Genomic DNA, 19,236 nt, shown 5'->3' with positions numbered 1-19,236 from the left:
AGCTTGTTTGGGGGAAGGCGTTGGTGACGTCTGTCAGAGCCAGTGCGAGCGTGACTGCGAGTATTGTGTCCATGACAATAGGCCACTGTCTCCAGTGCCAGTTTAAGCTATCGCCATGGAAGAGAGACGGACCAAGGTGCAGTCCAACACCTCTCCGCACAAATAGTCGCTGCTGCTTCAGTTTACGTAGGTTTCGGTGGATTAATGCAGTGTGAACAGGCTCTAAATTTAGTCCTTTATATCAGAAGCTGGGGAAAACAGAGCTCTGCTGACACAGCACTTGGTGAAATAGGACTTTCAGGGTGAAAAATGAATAGTGGTATGACGTATACATGAAGGATCGTGACTGGAGCTGATGTATAAAAGGAGACTGAGCGGTACACGCAGGTTCACAAGACGCAGGGGTTCCACAATATTAAAGCAAATCTAAAACTGCCTCCAACTTGCAGCCATGAGCTAAGAGAAGGAGTCAATGAGCTTGTGAGCTACAAGGCCCTTCTCTGTAAACAATCATAACACAGAGGCAGATGCATGATATATTTGTAAAGTATATGCACATATAAATACAAACATACATTCATACATACAGGAGGAGGGGGCAGGTCCTTCACACAAACAGGCTGGTGTGCTGGTGGAGGGAAGCAAAACTGTGAACAGAAACAAAAACTGACGGTGTGTGAGTAGCAGAAGAAATAAGAGTTTAAACAAAAAAGGCTGATTTGTTTTGCTTTTCAACAGGTGTGTCAGTCTTTCATATTCGCCTGTGGTATATCTGCATCTGTGAAGTGTAGTCCACGGAAGCCATTGATTTAAGGTTTCGCTAACTTTGCTCTGTGTGTGGAGGGGAGTCCTCCCTCAGGTGCTGACTGGCCAACAAACTCCACCTCTTCACAGCAGCTGGCAGCCGCCCCTCTTCTTACGCTTGCGGACCTGCAGGGCTGCTCTGGTGGCCATCTCAAACACCTCCCGCACACCGTCCTTGGTCTTGGCAGAGCACTCCAGGTAGCCAAAGGCACTGATGCGGTTGGCCATGTCTCTGCCCTCCTCAGACTTTACCGGCTCCTGGAGGTTTAATGTACAGACGATGGGTTAAAAATTTGTGTGTAGACATTTAGCAGGGAGACTCATTAGTTTTGGGATTTATTTCCAGTAACAAATGGATGCAAAGAACACACACCTGTTTCATTTTGGCCAACTCCCTGCGTGTGTGTTCATCATTCCTAAGGTCCTTTTTGTTACCGACAAGGATGATTGGGACGTTGGGACAGAAGTGTTTTACTTCAGGTGTCCATTTCTCGGGAATGTTCTCTACAAGAATGAAAAAAAAAAACCCAAGTTGCTGTACAGTAAATTCCAGACTTCCTTCCTTACAAGGACAAAGTTGGGAGAGTTGTGTCATTTCCCTTATGACTGTGCACAAACATCGAGAGGTCACTGACCCCTGGCTGATGCATGATCTGAGTCTGCTAGCCAAAATAAGCGCTGTTTGCTCTGAAAGGAGATGCCATGTTATGCTAGTGTAGGAACACCATCTGTGGCATTGCCCATAACAAAACACTGTGGGAGAAAACCCTGGGGCAGTTGTTTAATCAAACATGATATATTTATTCATCAGTTTGATTTGGTTTTTGAGGGCCAAGAACACTCAGATCCAAGCCTGAAATACATGCGAGACATTCTGTGTAAACCTCCAGAAAATTCCAGCATAATCTCGACACGATAAAAGCAGCCACATTATATTCTGAAAATCTATTTATACATCTTGTTCCTCTTTAGTGAGGAAACACCTGAATTTAAACACAAAAATAAAAGTCTATTAACAGTGCACTGATCAGAAAAGTCAGTCTACAGTTGGTGAAATTTGGATGACTGCGCTCTTACTTACTTTCTTTTAGGTCTTTTTAAGTGTTGTCCCTCACTTATAGATTGCTTTGCATAAAAGTGTCTGCCAAATGAGTAAATGTAGTGTAATGAATTACTAAACTACAGCAAGAAAGCAAAAGAGCAGGTAACTGTAATGTTTGTGGCAGCAGCAGAGACAATTATAATACCAATAATTTAATCATGCACACATATACATAAAGAAACACCATTTGAGTAAGCTTTTTTTTTTTCATAGAATGGACCACTGCTTTCATGAAGTCCCTGGAAAATTGGGGGATTGTAATGAAAAAATAAAAATAAACACAACAACGGAAATTACCAGAAGGGAAAACCCTATCCAGATGCTCATTACTGGTTCTACTGCACTAACAGATCAGCTCTCCTTGTGGTGGAAAATGTGGGCATTTAGTGGGGCATTTGGTGAAACTAAAGCTGCCCTTCTGTACAAAAATAACTAATTTTTTCAATGCAAATGGGTTTCTACACTCAGAGGGAACTCCCACCCATGCTTTATTTGATTTCTGTTACTCTACTGCATTAGTGCTGCCTGAATGATCTGCACTTTGTAGACTGAATCCATACATGGGCCTCATCTAACTCTACTTATTAAATGCTCAAAACAATGTCAGTTCTGTATAAACTGTGAAGAAATATAACCAGAACAAAAAAAAATTTCAAAACTTTTAGCAGTGTTTTGATCAGGTTTACACACTTCCTTCTGTCTCATGATCCAATAAAACCTTGCTGTATGATATCAGCAATGCATCCACACCTCATAAAGTTTCTGACATTTGCTTCTTGATTCCTGAAAAATTATTTTACTAGGGCACAGAAATAAGTTACAGTATTACTTATAATCTCTCTAGATTGGTAAGCAAGTGTATCCATCTTTACCTAAACTGTCGGGGCTGTCTATGGAGAAGCACATGAGGATAACATCTGTGTCGGGGTAAGAGAGAGGCCTCAGTCTGTCATAGTCTTCCTGACCTGCTGTGTCCCACAACGCTAACTCCACCTGAGAGACAGGAAGACAAAGAGCAAAACAAGTGATGCAAGTGGTGCCTGGCATAGAGCATAATATCAATTATATAATTAAAATAAGGTATTATGCTCACAATTAATTAACAGCATGATGAAGAGGGAGAAAGGCAATATTTATTTAGCACCATTCAGACAAGGCAATTCAAGGTGCCTTACAGAGGTAAGAAAACAGAAGCAAAAGCAAAACAGACAACAGAGACACAAAAACATAGCATGGACGGAAAGAACAGAGGGAGAGAAGGAGAAAAGAAAAAGAGGATTTAAAACAATTAATTCTTCTGCTATGAGGCCTAAAAAGCAACTCCCCAGAGCTGGAGATGGCTCCCACAGGCTTCTCTTAGGCTGTTAATCAAACTGCTAGCAGTCCCACAGTGCCTGACCTGCTCTAGATAAAACAAATGCCCAGCATAAAAACATTTGCTAGAGCTCAGCAAGAGCTGTAGCACGTTACAACGCAACCACAAAGTACCATGCGGGAATGTCTTATGTACAGCAACCTAGAAGTGTCATTTCATGCATACATCATATGGCTTTTCTTTTTTTACTGCAAAAATTCTCTACAAATTGATTGAGATCTCAGTTTTAACTGTAATCTTGACCTGTCTTATCCTCCTCTATCCTGCTGATTTAATTCTACAGTATCCTTACCACCATTACAATCACAGCTGGGAAACTGCTACTGCAGAGAACTGGATAAAAAAAGAAAAAAAAAGGTTTTAATAGTCCCCCAGAGAGCAACTACAGTATATTAGCAGTTCATCTGGGCTTTACTGACATCCCACTACTCTCATGTCTTGCCAAATCGTGCTTGTTGGCCGACAAGCTACTTACCTTGGCAAGACTGGCTATCCACAGCACCTTCTGACTTACAGTCTAGCACAGGGAGGGCATTTCCCATATGATGATTCTTGCTTTGGAATTCTTTTACCACTAGGTGTCTCTCAGGAGTCAGCCTCCTCTGTGGTTTAGTCTACCACCATACTGTCTGTGTGAACTTTTCAGCCCTCTTTTCTTAGCCTTAGTCTTCTTTGTCTCTTAGCCACAACTAAGTATAATCAAAGACTGATAAGTAAAGGTCAGCTGTAAGTTGAACAATGACACTGACTTGAATGACGTGAAATATTTTACTACACCAAATGCAGTTGCTTTAGAAAATCAGTGTACCACATTTGAGAAACTTGGAATACAGTCAACTTCACATTATATAGCCCAAACCCCGGCTGATTTTGCAGCCCAGGAAACAGGAACAGGAAATGGGACATTAGTCATGATGGATGAGGAGGGGGGGGGTTCCAACCCTGCACAGGATCCTTTTCCTGTTGTTGGCTGAGAGGTCTGCTACTTTGTACCCATGTAAAGACCCAAGGATTTGCTAACAATACACACTTATCCCCATCAGTCTTGATGGCACGTGGTTCTCAAACACCAGAGCCAACAGGGTCACACTTGTAACACTACAGCAGCAGTTTTAGTGTGTCACATAAATCTGAGGGGTCTTAAGATGATTAATGTCTCTTTGGTGGAACTGCAAAAAAAGGCAGACATTTGAAAAGCACCACCGACCAGACACTGCTTTTTCATTCTCTGTTAAACATTCATCTGTACAGTAACCAGCATTATAGCTCTAAAAAGTACAATATGTCCCTGTGAAATGTAGTGGAGTAGAAGTGTAAAATTATATAAAATGAATATACTCAAGCAAAGTACAAGTACACAAATATTAAGTACCTGTTTGCCATCAACTTCAATATCAGCGATGTAGTTCTCAAACACAGTGGGGACGTAGACCTCAGGGAACTGGTCCTTACTGAAGACGATGAGCAGACAGGTCTTCCCACATGCACCATCCCCAACTATCACCAACTTCTTCCTGATGGCTGCCATCTACAAACAGAATACACTTTGATTAGTTTGTATGTTTGAGATACATGAAAACGAACAGTCATTAAACTGGTGAGAATCAAATCTTTTCAAATAGAGGAGGGAGATGGGGGGGGGTAGGCAATCGAACTCTGTTTTAGAGCCGCACCCTCTTCCCTTTCCTGGGCTGTGTCCTGTGTGTGAGGTGAAAAACAGAGTTTGCTGAGGGTTCAGCCCTGGTCTGGAAAAGCAGTGGGAGGGAAGAGAACAAGAGGAAAGCTCAGTGCTAAACCTGCAGCTACCCATGCATGGCCTCGGTCACACAATCGCATTAAAAACAATCCTGCGATGTGTCACTTCTACACCCCTGTGGCGATGTGATTTACACCTCTTTCTGGGTTTGTCTGACACCTCCGGATTGCACACGTTTGTCTCCCATTCTCTTTGCCTTTAATCCTGAAAGGTGTGTATATGTGAGTGAAACGTGGCTTGCCAGAGAGATATGGCCCCCACACACAAACACACACACGGATCAATAGCCATCTCCCACAAGCTGACAATAATGGAGAGAAGGCAGTAGGTGATGAGACAATGTCCTGGCTGCCTGCCATCAGCATCAGCCTCCACAGATCTCAGACAACCTGGACCGTCGGGTTTTGTATGCTAAAAGATCTAAACATCTTCCATCACACACATAAAGTGTTTAAATCACTGCTGATGATTGATGCAGAAACACAGCCTTATTATTTAAAGTGTCTAACAGCAAAATATATATATTTTTTATTAAAAATGGATCATATCACTACTTTCACGTAAAAGGTGTCACTTGTAGTGATGAACCACAAAGAATTATCACACAACTCTGCAACTCCCCACAGCTTTATAGAGCGTTATATCATCTTTCAGTTTATTGTTCTGGTTTTTGGGGCCACAACTTTACCGTTTTCCTTCACTCTCATTTCTCACAGCAGGCAGCTGTTTTTAGCAAAAAGCTCGAAAAACACAGTGGAGCATTTAGCTGCTGCAAGACTATGCAGTTTCCCTCAGGGGTTGGTGTAGAACGAAACAAAAAAAAAAAAGAGAAAAAGAGAGGAAACATTGGAAGTGTATTCATTAACGGGACAGAAACACAGCTCTAAATGAATGCTGATATTGCTCCATGTCTGCTTGATGTGTAAATAGGCAACTGTTCACCATACACTAAACAAAAGTTTTTCAGACTTTATGTGTATGAACAGTTGTTTCCTTTGAACTGGTCTGTCGGGGGCTGGAAAGACCCCGTTGATACAAAATTCTAACAGGCTGCATGATGTTTTTATTTTATTATTTTATTTAGGAAGAGAATGAAGAATACATTACACGGCACTTTATCCAGCTTTGCATTTAAAAGAAAGCCAATGAGCCCTAAAGATAACCCAGAAAACCCAGGTGTCCAGGTCTCCACATGAGCCTTCATTTGATTATCTCAGCTTGTGTGGGGACGCCCTCAGTGAGTTGTCTTCGCTCGCTGTAACGACAGCTATCATTTTCACCACAACAATAAAAAGACAATTGTTAAGTTTGCTTATTTTCCTCACACACATTAAATCACGCCAGTGTGTTGTCAGTTTGTCTCTGGAGAGAGCCACCTGTTCTCTGTGATAGCAGGCTGCTGCTACTCCATACATCATACTGTCACTGCCAGAAGGAAGACAGAGACACGCGCATGCACACACATGCACGCACAGACACACACCAACACGTGGCACAGTGCAGCCCCAGAAAGCTTCAGAAAACGGGGCTAGTCCTGCAGATCTAGTACCATGATGAAATAATGCAGCTTATTGACGACAATTGCTCTCACAGCACGCTGCCTGCTGTGACACTGGCAGCACATGGAGCTTAGTGTGGATAATAGCCCCTTTCCTTTGCATTAATGTGCCCGTGTGTGTCTGTGTGTGCACACACTGTGCTAGTACAAGGACGAGAACAGGGACTTCTTTTGAAAACCGGACAGCACGTGATGTGTTCTGCTGCCCTTAAAATATGGCATGACACTGATACAATATTCAGGCAAATTATGTTTAGATAATATTCACTCAAAGAATAACTAACAATACCATCAGCATTTCCAGATATTTTACAATATAATATCAAAATCTAACCACTGCATTATTTATACATTGAACAAAAAAATTTGAGAACTTCTGTTGTAACTATGCCGTTTATGTTTTGAACAAGGAGGTTCCCCAAAATCTTTGAGAAGCCAGCAAGGTGAGACAGGCAGTCAGCAAAGGGATACTAAAATTAAACTGTTTACAGTTAATCTGCCACCATTTTGATGATCAATTCATTGTTAAAATATTTTTTCAAGCAAAAATGTCAAACTTTTTTCAGGTTTTAGTCAACAGCCTTGTGGAGTTGTGTAGGAAAATAACTACTTTGTACAGCAGTAGACCAGTGAAACAATTTTCTTTGTTAAGGCTTCACTGTACCTATAATTAACTCATGGACTATCCAGTTGTATGCTCTTACTGCACGGTTAACACTTCCTGCAGGTGGCTCACAGTCAAAGCTTTTCAGCAAAGAGAACAGAGCAAGTCTTTCCTTATACAAAGCTGCAGGAAGTCCTCAGCTATAATAACTGGTAGGTTTTGTTAGTTTTAACCTGACGTTAGCGGTTCTGTCTTTGTGTTTTTCAGCACAGATGTTGTTAGGTGAAGATCTGGAGGCGCCTAATGTGTTTTGTGGATATTCCCAAGTTATTTCCGCCCTCATCGACCTTCCTCCCTTCCTTTATTTGCTTTCTTCAAGTGACTTCCTGGTAGGACATAAATGGTAGTGACTGAGGGAAGAGAGAAAATGAGCAACAGGAAAGAAAACTGGTTTTCACCCACTTTGCCATTTTCACCTCATTCTCCCTCCTTAAGCTTCTCCCCTCAGGTCAGTTCAAATAAGCTTTATTAACAAAAGGAGGAGTCGAATACAACCAGTTCCGCCTCTTTTTTCCCCTCAAGTGAGACAGCGTGGGACTCTGTGAGGGATTTCCATGTTAGTCTTAGCATTAACTTGTGCTAAAGGAGAGTTACCGTGTGTGTGAAGATTCATGAGAACAGACCCAGGCGTAACAGAGGCTGAGGTTACACTATTTTATGGGAATATTATGGATATCAAGTAAATACAACTTTGGACTATTTCATCCTTGGCCTTCAAGTGATTTTTACTACATCCAATGTTCATACTCCAATGTTATATTAAATATACTACAGTAAGATCATTAAAAGCATTAAAAGCAAATGAACTTTATATCATCTTACAGTGGCTGCATTCATTGTTTTGCCATTTGCTGTGGTATTATGTAGCTCTACTTTGTGTTACATTCAACAATCAATAATTAAGCCTGCCCTGGATTTTATGTTGTGGTAAGTAGGCTTCTGTGAACGTTGGGGGAAAAATAATTTTAAAGAGGAAAAAAACAGTTGACATACACTCATGAATAATTTAAATAAAGACTGATAACTGCGTGTGGTATTGAAATTGTACCACTCATACTGCCTGCAGTTAGTCACCATGATAGTCACATGACAATACATCTGCATAGATCTCAGTGTTGCAAAGAACCATGAGAAACTAAAAATGCACCAGCGTTATATTCTGAGCCTGAACACATGCACTCGCACATCAAAGAGACAGGTCATATAGCTGTGCATGAAACTGCACGTGTCTCAGGATGAATGATCCTGTCTTGCACAATGTTTGCCCCTGTGTGTTGTAGAAAGGGACAAAGTTCTCATTCCTACCACATGCAGCACAGGTGCTCATTTCTCCTAGATTCTTCCCTGACAGGGTCTGAGTCACACCTTCCATAGTAACACATTAGCCAGTCTTGTTCATTAGACGTGGTAGGGGGTAACAATGGCACGAAACTGCTCAGTGGCCTCCAGGAGGTAAGACAGAGACGGAAACCTCTCTCTCTCTTCTTGAAGTATCAACCATATTCTAATCACATGGATCAGCAAACTCAAGGTATTTACACCAACCCTGCACTTGGTGACCCCGTTGATTATGAGAATGCACAAGCCATAAAACTCCCATTATTAAATGTCCCGCAGGCTTGCACCAGTCCAATTCAAGCAGAATCATCAAAGTACATTGCTAGGCACTTGTGTGTTTTTACCTCAGTAACAGGACCAGAAAGAAAAATGCTCTCAATGTAAGATTCAACTTGACAGAAGGAGCTCAACGTGAGATCATTACTTTATATTAGACTTATCGAAATGCTAAATGCACTCAGGAATTCAAAAGACCACCAACAGGCATCCACACAGTTACTGTACATTTCACTCAGTACATTGTGATGATATGAAGCATTTTGACAATCAAAACTTAAGATGCCTTGAGCTGATCCAAGCTTTAACTGATGGAGCCATGCTGGTTATGTTTAAGGCCCAGTGCATTTCCAATCTTTTCTTGGTTTGTTCTGAGTGTGCTAACAACACCAACTGTGTTAAAAACAGTGGAACTGCACAGTGTTGTGAGTGGGTGAAGCATGTGTGGAGCTTCTGTTTATTTCGTATAAACAGCTGTTTCAATTAATGACGTGTGTGTATGAGTGAGGAAGGCAATCAGCTCTGCTTTAAAGCATTTTTAAAAAGGCACTTTGCTACTGTTTCAGTGACACTTTACAGGTGAACCACATCTCTTAAATGCTTCTGATTGTTGAGAGCTGCATTTGTACTTTGGTATTTTGTTCATGTGTGGGAAGCCGTCTGACCTGCTACCAACAATGACAGAATGACACTCCTCTCTTTACATGCAGGCCTGTTATACAAAACACTACAGGACAATATACAGGTTTATTAAAGGAAATCACTTGTGGACCTAGATGTTACATCAGTCATAATCACATAACCCTCATCATTTGGCTCAAACCATGTTTAGTCTTGCAACTTGCATGAAGAAAAACAAAAAAAAAAAACACTCCAGCTCCTTCAATTATTCAAATGAAGCCAGTTCGGTGATAAAGCAGGGGTGTGAATACAGTGCGGCAAAAAATGCAGGGTCACCCAGGAAAAAAAAACTGAACCTGTCAGAAATTTTGCCAGACAACATCATCCAACCAACATCCATCCATTACTGGGACCAATCAAATACATGCACACACATTTGTTGTAGATTACTTTGTAACATGAAAAACATATTTCTACTGTTTACAATGAAAAACGAAATAACTGCCGTCATAATACGTTTCCTGAGTTGCAAAATCCAGTTTATTCCAGATCAGAAATGATTAGTCGAAATAAAGGTGAGCATTTCCTGTTTGTAACCTAAATGTATTTGCAGTTTGATTGGACAAACTGAGCTACAAAAAGATGTAAAACTGGGCTCTGGGAATTAATGACTGAAAAGACTGAAAGATTAAATGTTTACTTGCAACAATGACAGACAAATTAATCGATAATGAGAATAATTGTTAGTTGCAGCCCTAGACTATTATAAATCACTGTGTAGTGTTTTGGCATCTAATAAGACTTCAAACTCGTGGATGTCTGGCCTTTCTGGATTGTATTTCATGTCTCATCGCATAGAGAACTGGGAAACTGAAGACCACAAAGGTCAGCTTCTCAGCTACGCCTCCTGTATAGAGAAGGTGTAAGACTGGGGGTGAGGACATCGGCTACAACAACCTGGAAGATCAATCCAACACTGGAGTGCCTTCAGGACAAGTCTGAATGTCCTGGAGAGGCTGGTTGTTGAACTCCAATGAAAATTTTCAGAGAGACCTTAAGGTGTCACCTCAACAAAGATGTTTCTCCATGAAGTCTGACAGGGATGGGGAGACAAGATGAGGGAGAAACTGCCCTTATATGGGTGTGAAAAGAAAAGTGAAAACTAATTAGTGCAACTGGTGCTTCTGTAGTGCACTGAATAATAGAGCCTGGATAGTTTCAGTTTTCTTAAACTTGCTAATTAAGGTCTACAGTGAAAATGAATAAAACAAGCATTTTTTTATGAATTAGGCCAAATGTTAAGGGGAGAAGATTTTGTCTCAAGTCACGGCAAACAAATACAGAAAAGCATAAATATAGATCTACAAGAAGATAAACCAACAGGATTCCAGCTGCTCAACAGAACTAAATGTGACCACACACAAATACATCCTCACTGCTTTCCTTGGAAAATGATACGAGCAGCTCAGCTGGGACCCCTCCTCTTAAATGTAAACTAACTGTACTCTTACAGGTGACTTATGAACAAAACATTGTCAAAGATAAATATTAACAGTAGTTAGCAGTAGAGGTATTGACACATTGATTGGTCAAAGCAGCAAAATGCATTCCACATGGTGATTAATAACGGGTCACTGAATGCTCACACACAACCCTGTCTGACTGTGTAAAAATGTGGGAGGACATAAGCTATGAGGAATGTCTCACCTACTTTCAACCCCCCTCACCCTTTTCAGCTAAACACACAACATCCTTCCCAAATGCTCAAAAGTCGTTATTGTTCTGTTTACGTGCTTCAGCCCATACAAGCAAAAATCACAATGGTATCTTAGGGTTACAAAAAGCGTGCTTTGCATCTACTTCAGCTACATTTCTCAGGTGCTCGGTCAAGCTTCTGAGGGACTTTTAAGCTGTCAGACAAAACATAATTTGAATATGTCTACTTGAGCTCTGGGAAACTACGGTGGGCATCAGTAGGTTAATAAATAATGAGAACAATTGTTGTTAATGTTGTTCTACAAACGTTAAAAGAGTACTCCACTGATTCAGCATTCTACTCCTATAATACTGTCAAACACACTATGGGACAATTTAATAAAAGTATTGAAATACATACAGCAGAACTAGAGATACCATCGTTTTTTTATTCAAACCATTCTTCTTCCTTGTCAAAAACCTGGTGCCTACATCACCCACCACACAACTTTCCTGCCAACAGTGTGTTATGTTAGTAGCGGCTAATGTAGCCTCAAGTTGCTATCCTCAAGCAAAGGTGAGGAGCGGGATACAGAGGTCCAGTTAAGCTCACATCTTTCTAACTGCACAACCACAGATTTTTTTTTTCCCATTTTCAAACTTTTCTCAACCCTGACTGACGCTGCCGCAAGTGATATGGCTTAAGGCAATTTATCAGATCTCACAGAGCTCCCACTGGAGTCAAAAAAGGCTTTATAAAACTTTTTCACATATGCAGTACAACTCCCAAAGACCTGTAAACGGACTTTCATGTGTAAAGTCGGTTGAGTTCCCCTTTAAAAGAAATCATTTAGGGAGGTGCAGGCAGTACTTCATGCAGAGCAACTTAGTCGACAAACATACTCTGACTGCTTTATTAATTTTAATGTAAACCTACTTAAGGCTAAGTGTGCACCGTGGAACTGTACAGTGTAGGGAAAAAGAAATTAATATATACATTGATCAGCCAAAATGTTAAAACCACTGACAGCTGAAATGCATGATGTAGGGCATAGGTGTCAAACCTGTTCCACAAAGGGCCGTGTGGCTGCAGGTTTTTGTTCCAACCAATCAAGAACACAGTTTGACCAATCAACTGTCTGAAGACTGAGATCAGTTGATTAAATGAGTCAAGTCTGGTGTGCTGCTGCTGCTTGGTTGGAACAAAAACCTGCAGCCACACCGGCCCTTTGTGGAACAGGTTTGACACCTCTGATGTAGGGTATCTCATTACAATGGCACCTGTCAAGGGATGAGATATATTAGGCAGAAAGTCACCAGTCAGTTCATTAAGTTGATGTGCTGGAATCAGGAGTGTGTGGATCTAAGGTATGCAGCAGACAGTGCCTAACAAAAGTGGTCCAAGGAGGGACAACCAGTGAACTGTGACAAGGTCAGGGGCTCACTGATGCACGCATGAAGGCAGGCCCATGTAGTCTGACCCCACAAAGGAGCTGCTGTAGCACAAACTGCTGAAAACCTTAATGCTGCCTTTGATAGAAAGCTGTCAGAAGACACAGTGCATCACAGCATGCTGCGTATGGGGTTATGCAGCTACAGACCGGTCAGAGTCTATGCTGACCCCTGCCCACCACCCCGAGCACCTACAATGGGCATGTGAGCATCAGAACTGTACCATGGAACAAGAGGTGGCACCAGGATGCACTCTGCGGAAAAAAGCAAGCCGGTCGAGGCATTGTGATGATCTGGGCAAAATTCATGTGGATGTCACTTTGACACATATCACCATGGCAGCAGTATTTCCTGAGGTAGCGGCCTCTTTCAGAAGGATAATGCGCCCTCGTTCAGGAATGGCCAAAGGAACATGACAAAAACTTCAAAAACTTCCCCAGATCTCAATTCGGTCTGTGGGATGTTCTGGAAAAATAACCTCACAAATTACAGGATCAGCTGCTGACATCTTGGTGCCAGATACCAGAGGACAACTTCAGAGATCTTGTGGAGTCTCGACAGGTCAGAACTGTTTTGGTGCCACAAGAGGAACCTACAAAATATTAAGCGGGTGGTTTTAGTGTTGTTGCTGATCGGTGTAAAAAACACTGGATCAAACACTGGTTAGAATTGGAGGCACAGAAAAACTTGGTTAGGCTGTTCCTAGAAAACTGCTGTTTTCTGTCATTTTCCTTCCTCTCCTTCCAAAACATAACAACTTTTTGCCTGAGGTCTGAACAGAGAAAGTTGCAGCCATGCTCAAACTGTCAAGGTTGAATCCAACTGGAGACCAGAAGTGGCTGCTCAGGATCCAGGCCAGGGAAGCGGCTAAAGTCAGAGAACCTAGCAGGAGCCCAAAATAGGACAGAGCCATTGAGACTCCCCCAGCCCAATTTATCACAGCGCACACAGCTCAGCTCAGAGAGAGAGGACGAAAGAGAGAAATATCACACAGAATTATCCCTTCATCCGCCCCTGAGCCTCCGCTTGCAGTACAAACAGACAGAAAAGTCGGACAGATGGAGGGAAGGAAGGAAGGAAAGAGAGGCGTGGTGGTCAAAACTAGAACATGAGCTGTAGCACAAGCAACAGACACAGAGAAACTTCAAAATACTTATGTGTACTAAGTCTTGATTAATATTCCATGAGTAGGAGATAAATAAACGGATGAATTAGTCATGGGATGACTTGGGAACGGAGCTCATCAGGATTTGGTTAGAAAGGATGAATACATTTTTGCTTTCCAAGTCTTTAGCACAGGCTGCTGTTACAGCATTATAAAGTGTGCATATGCGTGGACACACACGATCTTGGCTGGACACGGTGAAGCAGCTGACTTGTTTGTACTTGCTTCTTACTCTATTTGCTCCTCTGGCTCCCCCTCCTCTACCCATCCTCCTCCAGGCTCTTGGTCTCACTCTGTCCTCGCCTCATCCTTTCCTTCACTTGCTCGCTCTCTCTCTCTCCCCCCGTGTTGCAGTGTGACGTCACCATCAGGGAGCTAATGTTGCGTATCCTTAGGGTGCTGCATTCCTCTCTTCCGACTCACATGCACAGTACAAATGAAAGCCAAAGATGACACACACATGTAAGCAGCCTGGATGGAGTTCCCAATCCCAACACAGAAAAACGATCAACTAATTTGATTAGCCGTCTCAGTTTGATTACAGCCTCTCAAATGGGAGCACTTCCTGCCTCTCTTTGTTATATATCTTGGGCTGCAATTAATAATTATTTCTATTATCAATTCAACAGGAGATTCTTAAATTGGCTTCAGGTGATCAGCTACATTATTTCTGTGGAGTAGAGTCGACACTCATTCGGTCCCCACTGAACTTCAAAACCCACACACAGTCCACTTCTGGCTGTACAGTGGTGTTACAGAGTGATGGACAATAAAAAAAAGATTGAGGTGAGACTAAAAGTTTGATTAGAGATTTGTTAGCACCTAATCTTAACAGATACAAATCTATTACCAGCAGGAACCTGGATCCAAAATAGAACCGGCTATCAGACCACATCTCTAAAGGCTCTGCTGCTGAAGGAACTCAGAAATGTTTAGCTTTCTAAACTGTCCTTTTAGGGACTTCCTGAAACTGCAAGAATCAAGATCCAAACAGGAAACTCACCCAGAGATTATTTTTATTCCCCAGAGTTTTATCTTGCCGACATGCTGCGTGTGCACGATATACACACAGAGTTTTCCATGCAGACGTGTTTGTGGGTCACCGTCAAATCACTAGAAAACAAAAAGTTAAGAGCCTAAACTCAGCATTTTCCTGTGTACTCTGTGTAAAAGAAACTGCAGTCATATTAGTTTTCAGTATGACACTGGCCTCCTTGGAAAGAACCGACGATGGAAAGACTAATCTTAGACAGGATACCATGGACCATTGTGTTTGAACACCTTGGCCAATAAGTACCTATAGTTTAACAATGCGCAAACCAACAGCTGGCCATTGAACATGACTACGAGCTGGAAGGTTGGAAAAACAGCTGAACAATCCCACTGCTTTCCATCCAGGACCTCCTAAACATTTGCTTGCAGAAATATGTAAGTGTACTTCCTAAGCTGGCCATTCCTGGATTTTTGGCGAGTAAAACACTCACAGTAGGTCAGTGGTAGAGAGCATGTCAAGGGGAAGAAAACGAAGCAAAACATCAGGCTGAAATACCCTCTGGCGATGCTGACATATATGTGGAGCTTCTGATCCATAATAGTTTACCATGAAGGCTTTAGTACTGAGCTATTCAGCTGTCTTCTGAGGTGACCTCAATATAGCACAAAGAAAAGAATAAGAGGTCACATGGTAGAGATGGAAGATGCACTGTCAGAATAATAATACTATAAATATGAGAAACCACATCCTCCTACTTCATTTTAAAGTTACTGATCATTGTCAGATGATATCTATTTTTCAAGTCTATTTTAATATACTACTAACATGCTCATATCTGTGTTGGTATAATTATCAGATGCTGTAATTGTTCCCGTCTTCAAGCAACTTTCAAAGTTACTCTTAAGTACCCTTTAGTTCCTTTAGTTAGCTATATTACGTTAGACTGAAAAAATGTGAACCTTGTCCTTTAAATGTTTAACTACTCCTACAATATGGTTGCATTGCTGACAGAGGTATTAGGTTAGAAATAAATTTAATTTGGACTTTCTTGTTTATGAACTACACGCTTAGGAAATCTTGAACAACATTTAATCTCTTAATGTTTTGATCAGAGATTCAACTTGCAAGGATTCCTCTGTGTGTGGGCTCTTTTCCACATACTCATATATCCAACGTGTCATATACAGTATTTATATGTGCAAACAATACTTCTACGACTACTTTTACAACACTAATACAGACCACTTCCCACTGAGCAGCTCTGGATTACATTGCTGGGTCCGGTGAGTGTCACAACCACACTGTGATGACAACAGCAAACGGGATTTTTATTCTAATGTAGTCCGGATTGGCGATTTCCACATTTCCTTCCTCTGCACAAGCACTGATTTTTTTTTGTGGGTAACACTTTCAATTTGTCCACTACCTGCAAACAGCTTGGTCAGCACTCAGCTGTTCAGATACAATGACATCATAGTTTCTCCTGTAGTAGCCACACAAAACATATTTTCCTGCAAACACGCACACACACACACAGACAGACAAGCCAGGGAGGATGTAGGATGACATTTTATGTTTTCCTCTCATGTATGTGTGTCTGTGTACGCTGCAATGTCCTCTGTGAGTGCGTGTGTGTGTGTTGTGCCCAAACACAAATGGGAGTAGCCCAGTCGATGCATGACATACTTTTGCAGGTTTCACTCTGGTTCAGGCCGAATACCGGCTGTGCATTTTTCTTATAGGGGAACAAGCCAAGACAAGGGAACACGCCGCTGTGAGATATGAGGGTCTGCGCTTCAGTAGCCGAGCAGCACAACAAGGGTGTGGTGGCTCGGAGAGAGGAATTTCTTCGGGACAATTGTTTTTAACAGTTGTTAAGTACAGACACGGACGACAGACTTTCTGGGAAGAGCAAATGAACAGTCACTCACTTAAAGTTAGCCTGGAATTTGTTTTGATATTTCTTTGGTTTTTGTTTTTTCGCTTCCCAACGATTCACGTTCAGAGGGAACACATCCGATACCACCGATCCCCGTTTACTCGTTAAACAGGTTTCGAAAAAGAAAGACAATATCAACTTTAAGCAGTCACTAAACATGGCTTCTGCCTGCCTCTACAGCTTAAGCCCATATAATTAAATTACATAAGGAACTATATAATGGTAGGATACAGGGGCTGGGTCTGTGTGGCAGGAATGCCGATATGATCCATATCTTCAACAGGAGACTACAAACAGTACAAACAGTTCCCTCTCAGTGTCCCCGGTTTGTGGCACTTTTCCTCCACGTTTTTGTCAAACAAACCTCGAAACACTTGAGCCATTCGGCTGGAAAACTTCTAAACAAGTAACAGGTTTCAACTCGCCGAGCTGCTGCTGGCACCTCGGCTCATTAACGTGTCTGCAGAGAGCGGCGGACGTTTAACTACTTTTTTTTTTCAAACCCCTGCGTCGCTTTATCGACTCAAGACGACTTTCAAGCGCTTCCAGTTTGACAGAGGTAATAAAAGCGAAATTTCTTCTCTTACCTTTCCAAGGCTGTGCTTTCAATTGCCGAAAACCTCCGCGTTTCCTCCTCCCTCGAAGCAGCTGTGAGCAGTGAGCGGCGAGAAGCCAAACCTAGGCTTACTAGACCCTCCCAAAGTGCTGCATTCAAGGTCCCTCAGAAACTCAACCTCAGCTCTCATAGTATCTACTATAAATCTCTATGATAAACTTTACATGGTTACATATTATTCACACTTTACATGTTATCCAAAATTAATTCTGCCGCAGTGTGGCCTTATTGAAAAGAAAAATACACATAAAGTAGCCTATTACAATTATGTGTAACGTAACGCATTTACATTTTGTGCAGCAAATCTGTGCAGCATCTTATTGTTGTCACAATGACATGGCTTTCATGCTATCCACTAGTTTTAAAAGTGAATTCGTTTTTTTAAAAACTGAATTAACTCAGTTTTCATTGAGCTTTAAGTTAGGTTTTAATCCCCTAACCCATAACCCTGATTGCACGGTATCTGCAGGTATTGCAAAGTCCTAAAACTGAATTAAAAGTGAATTCAGGCTTAGACAGTTTCTGTGAGTTATAAGTGGAGACATTGCATGCCTATAAAGTAAACATGGTATTGTTGCAACAGCAGACTGTGCCCCAGGAGACAGCTCAGTTTTTTTAAGTTTCAGTCAGCACCATGAGGCCTGTAGCAAACACTGTTATTACTGCAAATTATAGTACCTAGGACGCTCGTCCACTCATTATTGCCTTTATATGGGTTCACGTTGTGTTAATTCATTAAAAGTCTTATTCTACACCGCTGGGAAGTATTGAAAAAACATATGGTATGACATTAAATAATTCTAGGCCGTGTTGTCCCTACTGCTTTCGCATCACATTTGAATACTTTGGCCAGTATGATAATGACAGAGATTTTAAATTGCATTCCATATGGTATTAAAAATTTGAAGAACAATGCAGAAATCGTGTAAATGAGGCAGAGGGTCAGTTGCCCACCACGCACTTCCCTCAGAGCCCTCAGTTTGTGATGAGAAAATTTACGAAAGCACTGGAATGCAGCACGGAGTCTTGGCCGTTTGAGAATCCAGCGCTCGCCCGCTATTGGTTGAACGGATTCAACCGTTACATCGCCCCGCCCCTTTACGGTTAGAGAATAATGACATCATTTATATAAGGAGGTGGTCAGTCATTTAAATTGTCAGCATTGGTTGGGTTTTCTCTTGGTTCACAAGTAACGTTTCAGTGTTATTCAGAGTTTTGATATAGCTGAGCTGAACGCTTACAATTCTCTTCTTCAATTATAATTATTATCCTGATTATCATTATGTATATGGTGATGTGTAAGGAAATGGACTTTGACCCAAGTGTCGATCTCCCACAGTCCAACAGGAAATCACACAACAGGGATTTGAGCTTTTTAACATGCCATTCTCTCAGTGAGGTCGTAAGTTTATTCACCCTATAGTGTTGCCTGCTTTACAAAAAACACACAACCGCTCCAGAGTAAGAACAAACAAACATTTCATATTATTAACCCACTGTAGCCTATTGACTTACGATCATATCAAGACACGGTTGTAAAGCCAGGAAGTTTTCTTGCACCCAAAGAAAAACACCTAGCGGGCAAATTTCTTGTGCATTGATTTTGTTTCTCATTGGAAAAAAAAAAGTGTCAAAACAAAGAGTTAGTTGTTGAAAGGTCAGAGCCACAAGCTACCACAACAAACTGAATGTATTTGACTTCTCTGCACCCTGGCTCTTTGACAGTATTTTGGACATGTCTCTGCAGTTTCCATGGTAATACGGGTAATACCCACATACTGTAGTTTCAGAGAATACAGAGCGCAGAGACACCTCCCAGTCCCATACAAAAGTGATATTTCTGCAAGCTCCGGGCAAGGGGGGAGCTGCAGGCTGATGTGT

General features: G+C 41.6%; 1 protein-coding gene across 2 annotated transcripts; it reads right to left on the bottom strand.

Annotated features, from left to right (window-relative positions):
• Positions 1-530: 530 nt before the first annotated feature.
• On the bottom strand, positions 531-17,432 carry LOC121189954 (rho-related GTP-binding protein RhoA-D). Of its 2 annotated transcripts, XM_041050443.1 has the most exons (6): positions 17,327-17,342; positions 14,810-14,919; positions 4,654-4,809; positions 2,779-2,899; positions 1,178-1,308; positions 531-1,062 (listed from the first exon to the last, which is right to left on the bottom strand). In XM_041050443.1, the coding sequence occupies exons 3-6, from the start codon at positions 4,807-4,809 to the stop codon at positions 889-891; spliced, it is 582 nt and encodes a 193-aa protein (XP_040906377.1). In that variant the 5' UTR covers positions 14,810-14,919; positions 17,327-17,342; the 3' UTR covers positions 531-888. The 2 variants fall into 2 exon arrangements, with proteins under 2 accessions (XP_040906377.1, XP_040906386.1); XM_041050452.1 differs by lacking the exon at positions 14,810-14,919 and having other exon boundaries at positions 17,327-17,432.
• Positions 17,433-19,236: the final 1,804 nt, after the last annotated feature.

Source organism: Toxotes jaculatrix, chromosome 2 (genome assembly GCF_017976425.1).
Source record: "Toxotes jaculatrix isolate fToxJac2 chromosome 2, fToxJac2.pri, whole genome shotgun sequence".
NCBI classification, from domain to species: Eukaryota; Metazoa; Chordata; class Actinopteri; family Toxotidae; genus Toxotes; species Toxotes jaculatrix.
This window is presented reverse-complemented; position numbering and strand designations above follow the sequence as displayed.

What these genes read in the sequence shown, in the direction of transcription:
- LOC121189954 (XM_041050452.1), bottom strand. Translation starts at nt 4,809, where the DNA reads ATGGCAGCCATCAGGAAGAAGTTGGTGATAGTTGGGGATGGTGCATGT. An exon ending in TTGAAGTTGATGGCAAACAG is followed by an intron (nt 2,900 to 4,653) that starts GTACTTAATATT and finishes CCTGTCTCTCAG; the next exon opens with GTGGAGTTAGCGTTGTGGGA. An exon ending in AGTTGGCCAAAATGAAACAG is followed by an intron (nt 1,063 to 1,177) that starts GTGTGTGTTCTT and finishes TTAAACCTCCAG; the next exon opens with GAGCCGGTAAAGTCTGAGGA.